General features: G+C 65.6%; 1 protein-coding gene across 1 annotated transcript in view; it reads right to left on the reverse strand.

Moving 5' to 3' along the window:
* The window catches only part of BRF1 (BRF1 RNA polymerase III transcription initiation factor subunit), a 34,510-nt gene that overhangs the window by 17,200 nt on the left and 4,447 nt on the right, over nt 1-12,863 (reverse strand). The window contains exons 2-4 of the mRNA XM_054567783.1: nt 10,693-10,773; nt 4,752-4,925; nt 134-165 (exon numbers count right to left, since the gene is read on the reverse strand). Coding sequence (XP_054423758.1) covers nt 134-165; nt 4,752-4,925; nt 10,693-10,773 — 287 coding nt within the window. The remainder of the gene's footprint in view (nt 1-133; nt 166-4,751; nt 4,926-10,692; nt 10,774-12,863) is intronic.

Here is a 12,863-nt window from a genome sequence, read left to right on the forward strand (position 1 = left end):
AGGCCACCTGGGTCCCACGACCGGCGGGGACAACGCGGGCTGAGCCCAGAGCCCCCCCCGAGACCACGCCTTCGTGGGCCACTCGCCTAGGGACCCTCCCAGCCTGAGGGGAAGGGCTCAGAGGGGCCTGTACCTGGAGCAGGTCGCTGAGGTCGAGGAGCATGTCTGCAGGGCAGGTCAAGGAGCATCTCTCACCCACAGGCCCGTGGAAGCCTAAGCTCAGCGCCGATCGTGAGGGAAGACTGAGGCGGCCGCAGGGTGACCGGAACCTCCCGGAGACGCCTGTGAGCCAGGGCCAGGGCGGAGCGGGCCCTGCCCACGCAGGCGCCCCGTGTCGAGGGACACCCTGCCCGCCGGCTGTGGCCGGCCTCGGTGTGCGGCAGCCTGTGGGTGCTGGGCGGGCGCCCGCCCAGGCCTCAGGGCTCCCGGGGTAGACGCAGGCACTGCCGCTGTGCTGGGGCTGGTCCTCGAGGGGACGGCCGCGGGCCCTGTCCTTGCTCTTAGCACGTGATTCACCCGTGACCAGAACAGGCCCTCGGGGGTTCACAGCCAGGCTGGACACACACACACCCAAAACACAGCTGCTGAACCAGGACTCATCAGACAAAGCAAAGGTGAGCGTCACGCTGGGTCCACGGGGGCTCTAAGAGGTAACTCGGAAAGAGACCCCCAGGGCTGGACCGGAGCCCAAACCAGGGGCCGGAGGGAACTCCCCCGGCTGCAGCCCCCACGAGGTCGGACCCCAGCACCGACCTCGAGGGCCGGGGGGGCAGCCGCCCGACAGGGCACGCCCCCTGCGGGCCCACGGGCTGTGACAGCTGCAAGGACGAGAGAAGAACCGAGGGCAGGCCGGGAAGGCCACACAGGATCGACGCACAGAACTGAGCGCCGCAGAAGGAGGGGAGCGGAGGAGACGAACAAAGCCAGAGCCTGCCGTGGCTCGGCGGTCCCGGCCGGACGGCGCTGTGGGGCAGCGGGGGCTGGAGTGGCAGGAGGGTCAGCAGCCGCCCGGGGTGGGGCGCAAGAGGCCTGCAGGGGCCATGAAACTGCCCCGCGTGATCCCGCCACGGACGGACGGACGGACGGACGGACGTAGGTGAGGCCGTGACGCAGGGTGCACGCGGGCCGGGGGCGGGTGGCAGCATGTGGGGGCTGGAGGGACGGCCCTTCCGGGAACTGCACCGTTCCAGAAAACGAAGCCCAAGTAAAAGTTATAAAATCAAGATAAAAAACAGACAGAGCTTCGACCAGACGCGTAACAGAAGCAAAGAGCCACCCTCCCGGCGGCCTCGCAGGGCGCGCGGCAGCTCCAAGGCCTTGGGAGCGGGCGGCTCACGTGACGGCGCCGGAGGGAGGCCGAGCCCCGAGCGAGGAGCCCACGCCACAGCAGGCCCCGCCGGCTGCCCCGCGCAGGAGTCGCCGGGGTGGGGACAGCGCGGGGAGGCGCCCCCGTCCCAGCTGCCGCCGCCTTTATCATGTCAAGGACAGGCCTCTCCCCACCCACAGCACCGACGCGCAGCCGTGCAGCCAACAGGCACCCAAAGGCAGACGACACTGAAAGCCCTCGCTTCTCCAGGAAGCGGCGAAGAGGGAGCGGACAGAGCGCAAGCGGTCAAACCCGGGACTCGGCCGCACCAGGCGGGCGTTAGTGTGGGTGCACGAGACCCTCCAAGTGGAGCAGCTCAGACTGGGCCAGAAACCCGACAGGAAGACGCCCTCGCACGCGCCTCCGAGTGACGCGCCCTCAGCACGGCGAGGAGGCCGGCCGACGGGACGGAGAGGGTGCCCAGGCGCTGACCGAGGCGCGGGGCCGCCTCCCTCGGCTCCCGCAGGGCCGGCCTTCGCGGAGAGCGGTCCGTGGCAGAGAGGGCATTTCCTGGTGCCACGAGGGTCACGCCCCCAGGACAACCCCCAGTTTGTATCCTGGGGACACGGCTTCTGGAAGTGCCAGGGAGCGGGAGACGCGGGGGGAGGCCGCCGCGCGGGCAGCAGGGGCGGAAGGTCTCAGCCCTCCCTGGCACAGCCCCGCGCGGGGGGCACGGGGCCCAGGCGGGGCGCCCTGGCCGGCACGACCAGCCCGACCCCGCGACACCTGCGCAGCGCAGCCCCCAGCCGAAGGCCTGAGCCGCCAGAACCGACGCCGCCGAGCTGCCAACAGCCTCTCGGCTCACGGGGGAGGGGTCTCTCCGGCACGTCCTCAGAGTGCGCCTTCGAAATGAGCAACGGCTTCCAAACGAGTCCAGGGCACAAGAAGTAACCATGCAAATTAGAAGATATGCTGAACTGAAAGACACATCAAAACCGGTGACGTCGCCTGGCAGGATGGCTCGGCGGGCTGGAGCGCCGTCCCGTGGCTGAAGGGTTGCGGGTCTGATCCCCAGCCCGGCACGCAGGGTCCCTGGTCAGGGTGTGGCCGGGAGGCGACCCACCGATGTTCCTCTCTCCCCTTCCTCTCTCTCCAAAAGCAATGAAAAAATGTCCTCAGATGAGGATTAAAAAAAAAAGAAAAAAGTGGGTGATGCTGAACCAAAACCCCCTGCAGAGAAACGCACGGTCTCCAGTGCGGATGTCAGGACAAACCAACTAAATTACACGACTTAAGGAGCTGGGGAAATAGTAAATGAAACCCAAAGAACAGAGAGGGAAAGAAATAATAAAAGTAAATGAGTGAAATAAAATAAATGCACAATACAGGTAAACAACAAAGCAGGGCTTTGGGTCCAAGAAGACTGGGGAGGTGCAGGTGAGGAGGCAGGGGAAGGGGACCCTCCGCCCTGGGAGGGGACGTGGCCCGGGGACACGGCTGGCGCCTGCGGAGAGGCTGGGCGGCCCTCAGCCCACACGGACCCCAGGGGTGCACTTCAGTGGGCGAGCAAGCGGGGTGGGATCACATCTCAGCGAAGCTGCTACTGAGGGAAAATACAAACTGGCAACCCTCACAAGAGCACCAGGCGCAGCCGCGGACTCGAGGTGGAGGCCACAGGAGCCCGACCCTGCAGGGACAGCCGCCGGCCCAAACACGCAGCAGTCCTCCCTCTGCTGGCAGAGCCGCGGGCGTGCGGCGGCCGTAGGGGCAGAGGACAGGCTCTGGGAGCCCCCAGACCTGCCGGCCCCAAGGGCGAGGGCCTCTGAGCAGACCTGCCCCTCCCGCCCAAGGCTCTCTCAGGCAGCGCCAAGTCCGAAGTGACAGAGCTTCCCATGCCGACACCCCCGGTCCCCCCCACTGGCCTGCTGGCCTCTGGGCTGGAGCCCAGCAAATGAGACGGGAAACCAGCCGCGGGCGAAGGCACTCTGCACTCGGTGCGGCAGCCAATCCGGACGTCCCGCCCTGAAGTCTCTGCTGTCTCGCCCGCCCTGGGCCGGGGACAGGAAGTCTACAGAGCAGGTCTCTTCCCTCCAGACCCTCTGTGAGCCGGGGAGCGGGGAACCGCGTGGGGATGTGAGGGCGGGGGCTGCAGGCAGTTGGGGCGAGAAGACAGTGGCCTCTGCGTGGACTCTGGGCATTTGGAATTTATGTGGAAGGGACCAGGCAGTGCCCGCAGGGACGGTGGAGCCAAGCCAGGGGAGCACAGAAAGGCCCAGGGGATGGAGCCAGGGGGGTGTCCAGGATGAGTCTGGGGTCCCCCACGTGCCCCCCTGCAGCCATCCTGAGGCTGGCCCGGGGCTCCCCACACCCAGCTGTCTGGTCTTCAACAGTGCGACGAGGTCCGGGTCACGGCCACACATTCGCCTGTGCGAAGCGTGCAGCTCAGCGGCCCTTCGTCCGTTCACAGAGCTGTGAGACCAGCCCCGCACGCTAACGTCGCCCCTGTGCCCCCAAGAGGAGCCCCGGCCGGCCCCACGCGCCCGCCGGTGGGTCTGCCGGGGCTGACGCGCTGCGGACGGGCATCTGCCCACGCGGCCTGGTCCCCGGTTGCACCCAGGCCCACGGTGAACAGCAGGAGGGGAAGGCAGGACCGAAGGGCCGGCAGGGGCAGCGCAGAGGCCGGAACCGGAGGCTTGGGCAGCCCGAGACAGGGGGCGCCCGAGTCACCGAGTCCGTGGAGCCACGAACCCCCTCAGGCTGCGAGGCAGCACGCGCCACAGACGGAGAGCAAGACGCGGGCGGGGGCCGCGCCCAGCGTGGGGGGCAGGACGGCTCAGGCACGGCCGCACCGTCTTAGGGAGGCCCCTCGGCATCCCGGGTCCCTGGGGGTGCGGGCAGACGGGGGACCGCCCTGTGACGCGCACAGGTGCCGCTGGGGGCCACGGGGCCGGGAGCAGGGCCCACCAGGGCAGGGGGTGGGGCAAGGGCACAAGGAAGCAGGAGGGCAGACGGCCAGCGCAGGGCGCACGGGGGCCCTGGGTGGACCGCTGGGCACGGGCGCCGTCGGCAGGGCCGCACCCAAGGCGCACACAGCAGCCGCGCAGGCGGAGAGCAGACGCGGCCCCCCAGAGGCGGTGGGGCTGGCAGGCGGCCGTGGGGCCCGCGGGCCTCCCCGCGGCCGCCCGCCCTGCACTGTGCGCAGGGGGACGCCGGCCTGGCTGCGACCAGCCAACCACGGGGAGACGCTGGACGGCGGCGGCCGAGTGCCCACGTCCTCCCTGGAGGCCAAGGGGCACAGGTGCCCGGACACACAGTTCTCAGCGGGCGGCCAATCCTACAAGGCGCTCGACTAAACCCAAGTCACCCTGACTCCTGCACCCGAGCACCGAGAGGGGGCCGGCCGAGGGCCACGCCGGGCGCCCTGCGGCCCCAGACCAAAGGATACGTGGCGTGCCCTCCGTGCGGCACACGAGGTAGAGGCAGGCGGCGATCACGTGGGCCATCTTCCGGCCCCGGGTCAGGTGCTTGCTGACAGCCATCTTGAAGAAGTTGCAGGCGGTGTCCAGGCAGTGCTGGTTCAGCTGCAGCTGGCTCCCCAGGCGGTGGATCTGGCGCCGCCCTGGGGCACAAAGCGGCGGTCACTGCCAGGCCCAGGGCCTTGGGGCCGCCGGCCTGGCCCTCAGAACGCTCCCCACCGACCCCGCCTGCACTTTCAGCTCCCTGGCTGTGCAGGTTCTGCTAAAACCTGAAGTAGGGACGCAGGATGCGGATTCATGGACTGTCACGGGCCCACAAGCCCTCCTCCCCACGACTGAAGCGTGTCCGGTCTGGGCCCGGGCAGCGTGGCACACGGGCCTCTCTAAAGTCCCTGAGCTCAGGGTGTCTGGAAGGGCCCCACACGGTCCCGCGCCACGCAGCCTGCTGCCGCGCATGGGCCTGCGTGGGGGCACCCTCTCCGGCAGCTCGGCACCTCCCTGGAGGCCCTGGGCGCCGTCCCGGCTGGGGCACAGGCAGCACAGGCGGCTTCGGACAATCTGCATACACACCCCTTCCGAGCACAGGCAGAGGCGAGAGAAGGCCGTGCGGCCCTGCCCACGAGTGGCCCCACGGCCCGCAGGGGCCCCGGCCCATCACCGCCACTGCCACAGCGCCCCCCCCGTGCCCAGCGGCATGGGCATGCTGGGCGCACAGTCCGCCCCAGGCCGCGCCCCTGCACACTCGCCCACCCCAGGTCCGAAGTGGGGCCCCCGCTTGGCCCTCAGAGGGTGACAAGCCCACCTCTGCTTGTCCGACAGGGGCTGTGGCTGGGCAGGCGAGGGCTCTGTGCTGCCCCCGGAGCGGGCTGGGCAGCAGGGGGATGAGCCTGACTCCACCCCGGGGACCCGCAGCCGGACCCCCATGAAGCACCCCTGCCTCGCCCCACCCTGCAGGCCTGCCCCTCGGGAAAGCCCAGCACAGCTTCCGCGCCGATGAACCTGGAGAGGACAGACGGAGAAATCAACCGCCGCGGCCAGGGGAGAAGGCGCCTGCGCGAACAGAGAACGGAGGGTTGGGGACGGCAGCGTGCGCGTGACCACTCGCTGGGCCCAGGGACGGACACGGACACCGCGCGAGAGCGTGTCCTACAAAAACCGACGGGAAGAAACCGAACACCTAAACAGTCCCGTCACGGTCCTGTTCAAAGTAGCCTCAGCCAAAGAGACCCTCCGTGACTAAAATCGTCTCACAAAGAAAACACTGGGCTCACACGGCCTCACGAGGAAATTCCTCCCTTTGAGGAAGAAGCTGGCAAACCACACGCTGGCTTGTTCGTGTCCAGCATGAAACGCAAACGAGGAAGAAAGGAAGCGACAGGCCAGGATTCTCCTGATCTTGGGCCCAAAAGCCGCAGTAAACCAGGAAGTCAGGGCGGACGGTCAGATGCGGGGACGTGGGAGCCACGTGTCCGACCCCGCGGGCTCAGGTGCACACGGTCGGGCAGGACCACACGCTGCGTCGACAGTGCGGACGGAAGGGCAGGCGTGGAGAGGCCGGCGGCTGAGCGCCCACGTGGCTCTCGGCCACAGGCGAGCACTGGCGGGACAGCGAAGCCGGGGACGCGGGGACGCGGACAACCGTGCCACCCACGGGTCCGGGCAGCCCGGCCGCAGCCCCTCGCTGGCACGGTGAGCCTGGACCCACCTCGGACCACGTGCAGAAAGTGGGTCTGAGTGGGCCGCACGTCTGAGGGTGCAACGCAGCAAAGCTCCAGATGAAAACACAACGGCGTGTCCTCAGACCTTGGGGTACACGAGAAGTTTTTAAGCAAATCACCAAAACCCCTAACCACGAAAAACTGATCGTGGTACGTCATTGAAATTAAGAACTCAAAGAACAACATTTGAAAAGTGGAAACACAAGCCACCAACTGGGAGGACTTGAAACATGTGCATCCTAAACGGAGCTCGAATCTTGAATATGAAACACCCACAAACCAGCACGAAAAAAACAAGTCCATTTAAGAAACTGGAGCAAGAGAAGACAAGAAGGGACCTCCCACAGCTGCAAGGCACAGGCAACGGCAGCCACCAGCCCGCGTCGCCAGCGCACCCACCGCAAAGGTGGAGCCTGGCTCCGCGGCTCCAGGACCCGCCGGTTGCTTGCTGGGGGGAGGGTGACAGCACAAGATGGACAGGTGACCCCAAGGCAATGTCCCCCACAGCCACGAGCCAACCAACCCACTGCCGACGCAGGCGAGGGGTGCGCTCTGGGTCCACACTGGCGGCTGAGGCAGACGGCACCCAACGGAGGCAACAGGGGGCTGCCCAGGCCCAAGGAGGGTGTTCTGCAGCCTCCATCGGTGCGGCCAGCGGGCCATGGCCTTGTCACACACACGTCACATCAAGAAAACAGGAACAGCCCCGGCTGGTGCGGCTCAGCAGACTGAGCGCCGGCCTGCGAACCAAAGGGCCGTCGGTTCGATTCCCAGTCAGAGCACAGGCCTGGGCGGTGGGCTGGGTCCCCAGTGGGGGGCGTATGAGCGGCAACCGCACAGGGCCGTTTCTCTCCCTCTTTCTCCCTCCGTTCCCCTTTCTAAAAATAAATAAATAAAATATTTAAAAAAAAACAAAAACAAAAACAAAAACAGGAAACACGTCTCCCCAAGGAAAGCCCTGGCCGGGCGGCTCAGCTGGTCAGAGCGTAACCCCGACCCCACGCCAGGGTGGCGGGGCCCATCCCGGTCAGGGCACGCACAGCAATCAACCAACAGACGCATCCGTAAATGGAACAATGTGATGTTCTTTTTCCTCTTTCTCTCCCTCTTCCTTCCTATCTCTCTATAATCAATACATGAAAATTATTTTAAAAAGAAAATTTCTCTGAGAAATGTCTCCCAAATGAAAGGGCTCGTGGCCTTTCAGAGCCACAAAGGTGGAGAGAAAATCCCAAAGGTCCCAGTTTTTAATGAAGTACCACGATGAGTTTTTCAGGATTCGGGTTTTTTGTGACTTGTTGAAAAAGAAGGGGAAACGATCAGAACTAGACTGGGAGCGTCATGTGGCCCTTCCAAAGATGGGGGTCCTGCAGAGGCCAGCCTCCAGCACCCCAGGGCCCGCCGGGGGTCACGCACCGAAGGGCGCACGGGCCCCGCGGAGAGGCCCGGGGACCTGGAAGGACAGGCTCCGCCGGGAGCGGGGCCCAGCGTGCAGGTCCGGAGTGTGGGAGCACTGTCCCGGGGTGGGGGGCTCTCGTGCGCCCCAACGCTCCTGAGTGTCCTCGCAGAAACGCCTGCAAGGCCCTGGTGAAAAGCGCCCCGGCCTGAGCTGACCACAGCCGACCTCACGCCCCGTGGTGAGGAGCTGGGCCCTTCCCCTGCAGTCGGGGCGAGGCTCTTCGCCCCCCAGGGTGCTGGGGGGCCAGCAGGCGAGACGCTTCCGGCCCAAGCAGGGCCGCGCAGCCCCCCCCTTCACGGGCACTGCGCTGCCTGTGCTAGTCGTCCTGACGTTCCCACAGCCCCCGGCGAGGCCCCCACCACTGCTCACGTCCACGGGCCATGCGTGTAGTGGGCTGCAGCTGCCCGCTGGGTGCGCTGGCCCTGGGGCTTCCCGGGTGGCGCAGGCCAAGGTCGGCCCCCACCTGTGCTTTGCCTGGAGCCACCTGCCCGAGCTGTGAAGCGCCCTGAGGTGGCCGCTGCTTGCGTTGGCCCCGGGGGTTCCCAGGGGAGCCAAGCTGCGACTCTAATCTGGCTGCCGCTGGGGCTCCCTGCAGCCAGCTGCTGCTTGTTTGAGAGGGTTTAGGAGCCAAGGTGAGCCGTTCTCACGGGGAAGCAGCTTAGACGAGCCTGGGAGCTGGGTGGGGCAGTCTCTGGGGATCTCCTAGGCGGGTCACACAGCGTCAGCAGGTTGATGGGGTCTCAGATATGGCACCCGCCTGCCGGCTCTGTCAGGGGAGGGCTCAGCAGAGAGACAACAGCCTCACTTGCCCTGTGGCCAGACACTCCAGTCCCTCCCTATGTGCCACTGGGGCCCTTCAAGCTGCCCCCCAGCGCTGGAGCTCAGGGGGAGCGAGTCTGAGTAGGTCAGTACGTGGGTTCTTTAGGAGGAACTGCTTGGGGCTCCAGCAGCCTCCTCCACCGGCTTGGTCCCTGCCGGGTTTTGCAGCCTGAGATTGTGGGGACTTCCGCCCCTGGCACCGGACCCCTGGGCTGGGGGCCTGCTGTGGGGCTGGGACTGCTGGCTCCCGAGATGCCCCTCCCGAATTTTCATCCACGTGCATGTGGGACCAGCCTGTTCCGCATCCATGCCCCCCGCCCCCGGGTCTGGGTGGATGCGGTTCTTCCATCCTGTGGCTGTCAGACTTCCATTCAACGCGATTCCTGGCATCCCTGAGCGATGGAGGTTCTATATTTTAGGTGTAATTTTGACGTGGTCGTGCGGGGAGGCGACGCGTGTCTGCCTGTGTCGCCGTCTTGACCTGAAGCACCCGCTCTATTTTCACATGTCATGGCCTCGTATATAGAAAATCCTCAGGAATCCACTAAAAACGATGATGATAAGTGACTTTCGTAAGGGTTGCAGTATGAGATCAATACGTAAATACCTATCCTATATCTATACACTGACAATGAATAACTAAAAGTGAAATTAAGACAGCAAATCCAGCCCTGGCGGGTGGCTCCGTTAGTCGGAGCAGCGTCCTGTAACCAAAAGGTTGCGGCTGATCCCGGGCCAGGGCGCGTATGGGAGGCAGCCGATCCACGTTTCTCTCTCACATTGACGTTTCCGTCTCTCCTCCCCCTTCCTCTCTCTCTAAAATCAACAAACATGTCCTCGGGTGAGGATTTAAAAAAAAAAGCCCCCCACAAAAGCAAGCAGTTCCATCTACAATGCATCAAAAGGAATAAAATACTTAGGAACGATGTAATGAAAGACACATAAAACTTATACTGAAAAACCACAAAAACCGTTGGAACAAACGAAGGGCTCACGTCAGGGTTCGGGAGCCCGGGAGCATGGCAGGTCGGGAGCAGGCTGCCCCGAGCTCAGCGCCCCCCCAGGCGGAGCCCGGCTGCTGCTATGGAGCGACTGACAAGCCGACCCCGAGGCTCCACGGGGAACTCGAGGGGCTCGGGACAGCCAGCCAAACGGCGACAGCCGCGAGAGGCAGGGCCGGGAGCCTCCTGCTCCCCGACGTCACGCCTGCGGCAAAGCCACAGCCAGCAGGACAGCGCCCCCCGGGCAGACACGGTGTCTCAACGCCTGGGGCTGGGGCGCTGGACCCCGCTGCGGGAGAGGGGAGCTGGGCCCATCCCTCCCGGGGTCGGGGCCTCACGCTGGGAACACGGACGCACGCGTCTACGGCCTGGACTGGGCCGGCTGTGCTCCCCAGCTGGACTCAGAAAGCACAGCAACAAAGGAACAAACAGGTGACCCGGGCCAATCGGAACCGCAGGGGGGCTGACAGCACCGAACAGAAACCTCTGGGCTTCCGAGCGCAGCATCAGCCAAGAGCGGCGCCCCCCGGCGGGCAGGCACGTTCCGGAGGCCGTGCAACCCACACCAGACGTGGGTCTAACGCACACGAAGAGCTGCCACAATCCAAGGAGGAGGCGACAGACACCCCGGGCAACACAGCCCCGGGACTGGACAGCCGGCTCTGCCAGCTGCTGTGATGGCAGCCAGGAGGCGCTGCAGGTCAGCGATGAGAGGCGCCGCGTCGCCCCTGACCTTCTCCTGGACAGAAGGAACCAGACCCCACTCACTAAGCACGGTCTTCGCGCGTGAGGCTGGGGAGGGGCCTGGCTGACCTGGGGGAGGGGACCCGGGAACCATCCCTCCCGGCACAGGGGCCCACGCCCACCCCCCGCCCAGAGGCCCCCCTCGCCCGGCGGGCACAGCGGGAGATACCGTTCTGCAGGGTCTGCGCCCTCGACTCCTTTCCCAGGTTCACGTGGAAACCGCTGCCCAGGGATGGGGTTTTGCCGGCACCTAGAAACACAAATCAGACCAATTAGCCCGAATGTGGCACAGCGGCTCCACACGGGTCTGCACAACAGCCCTCGAGCGTGCCGGTGCAGCCGGGACGCGGGCTGGGTCTGCGCGCGGACCTCCCAGGCCGCTTCCTGCGGTCACCGCGGCCGCAGCACCAGCCCGACCCACGGGAAAGGAGCGCTGCCTGCTGGTGGGGCTGGCCCGGAGCCTGCGCCCCCCCCAGCAGAGCGCGGTGCCTGCGGCAGCTGGCAGTGCGTGGAGACGGGTTTGCCGCACTAACCGGCCACTGCAGACCCAGGGTCTTTAAGGGGCGACGGGGCCACAAGCCCCAAAGCCCCCAGAGGTGACGCCGCCTTAGGCCCCCTGACCTGTGGCCTCTGCCGCCCCCCTGCACGCTCCACGCCCGCTGCCCCTCCTCCCGCTCCTAGGGGTGTCTCAGTGTGTCCAGCCCTGTCTTCCTTGTGGCCCCACGGCCCTTCCTGGGGCTGCTCTGGCCTGACCTGCTCTGGGAGTTGGCTCCTGAGCCCTGCTCCCCATTCACACAGGCACATACTTACACACGCAAACCCCGTGCACAGTCACGCGCAGCATTTAGGCATGCATACACAGGCGTGCACAGAGACACACAGCGCACAGGTGTGCACGCACTCATACACAGGCACACGCACGCACACACACAAAACGTTTAGGCACACACACCCACTCCTACACACATGCAGGCACATGCAGCATGCAGGTGTGCATACAGGCGTGCACACACGCTCCGGCCCCACCATGGTCTAAGCGCGTCACGCGCCCCCAGGAGAATCCCGAACCTCCCTGCCTGTGCCCTTGCCGGGTCAGCCAGTGCGGGGCATGGGGCCTGCAGGCTGCGCTGACCTGCGTCTCTTATTAGACAAACGCCGCCCTCGGGGGCTTGGCTGCAACAGATCGAGCCTGGAAAGTGCTCGAGGACCAGGGCGCTGAATTATCGCCGGCCAAAGCATGAGATTCTTGCCCTTCCGATGCCCTTCACACTATCCCCTTTACTTCAAAATATCTGATAGTTTTCTATAATGAGATCCTAGGACAAAAAAATTCAAGCTGAAACTAAAGGAAAAGGTTTTGTTGTGGTCAGGCCAAGACCGCCCCCTTGTGGGCAGCAGGGGAGGGACCCGCCACTCCCCTGGGATCGGGCGGTGGGCCACTCTGAGTCCTGGGGACACCCACACCCCAAGACTGAAAGAGAGAGGCACGGCCCAGGCGGGGCCAAGGGTCCTGGCCGCCCCAGAAAGCCCCGCGCACAGCACGCACTCCGCTTCACTCATGGGTCCTCCCACACAGGCGAGCGAAAACTTCCATAATTCTCTATCAGTTTTCCTTAAATAACCCTCTGCCTGCTCCGAAGCGCCTCTGAAGGGCGGCCGGCGGCCCAGGACGGGGAGGGGTGCAGCGGTGCTGCAGCCTGAGCTCGCACGTGGACGGAAGCACCCAGACACTCGAGATCGCGGTGAGTCCCTGGCACGAGGACGTGGCCGGACACGGACCCCTGCTGCTGCTGAGAGCCGCCAAACTACCGCGCGGCCGGCTTTGTAGGGTTAAAATTCGGACGGCGGAAGCCCTGCACATGGCGGCTGTGGGAGCAGAGTGGCCAACACGCACCTTCCAAACGACAGTCCCCTCCCGCCCAAGGGCCTCCACCCAGCCGTCAGCCAACGTGTCCGGAGAGTGGGGACCATCAGCCAGGAGCTCGGGGGGGCTCCGGGGGGGGGCTCTGAGGGGCCACAGCATGGAGAGACGCAGAGCCTTCCAAACTCAGGGGACATGGGGCCCCTGCTCGGACCCCAGCCACCAGGCCGGCTGGGAGGGAGAGGCCTCTGTGGGTGGGGCACGTGCCAAGTGGACCTCCCCCAGCAAGAGCAGTGCCTGCTGCTGGGCCCCCTGCTGGGCTGCGGGCAGGAAACCTTTCTCATCCCATTGCGGGGGTACGCCCACCACGAGTGTGGGAAGTGCTTCCTCACTTGCCAGCGAGGGACCTCCAGCCCTCGGGGCCGCAGTGGCTGTGGACCATGGCGCTCCCGGGGACAGGTCCCCGAGCGGGCGGGAGC

This window comes from Pteronotus mesoamericanus, unplaced genomic scaffold (assembly GCF_021234165.1).
Source record: "Pteronotus mesoamericanus isolate MK-2021 breed Mesoamerican mustached bat unplaced genomic scaffold, CSHL_Meso_final contig_192, whole genome shotgun sequence".
NCBI lineage: Eukaryota > Metazoa > Chordata > Mammalia > Chiroptera > Mormoopidae > Pteronotus > Pteronotus mesoamericanus.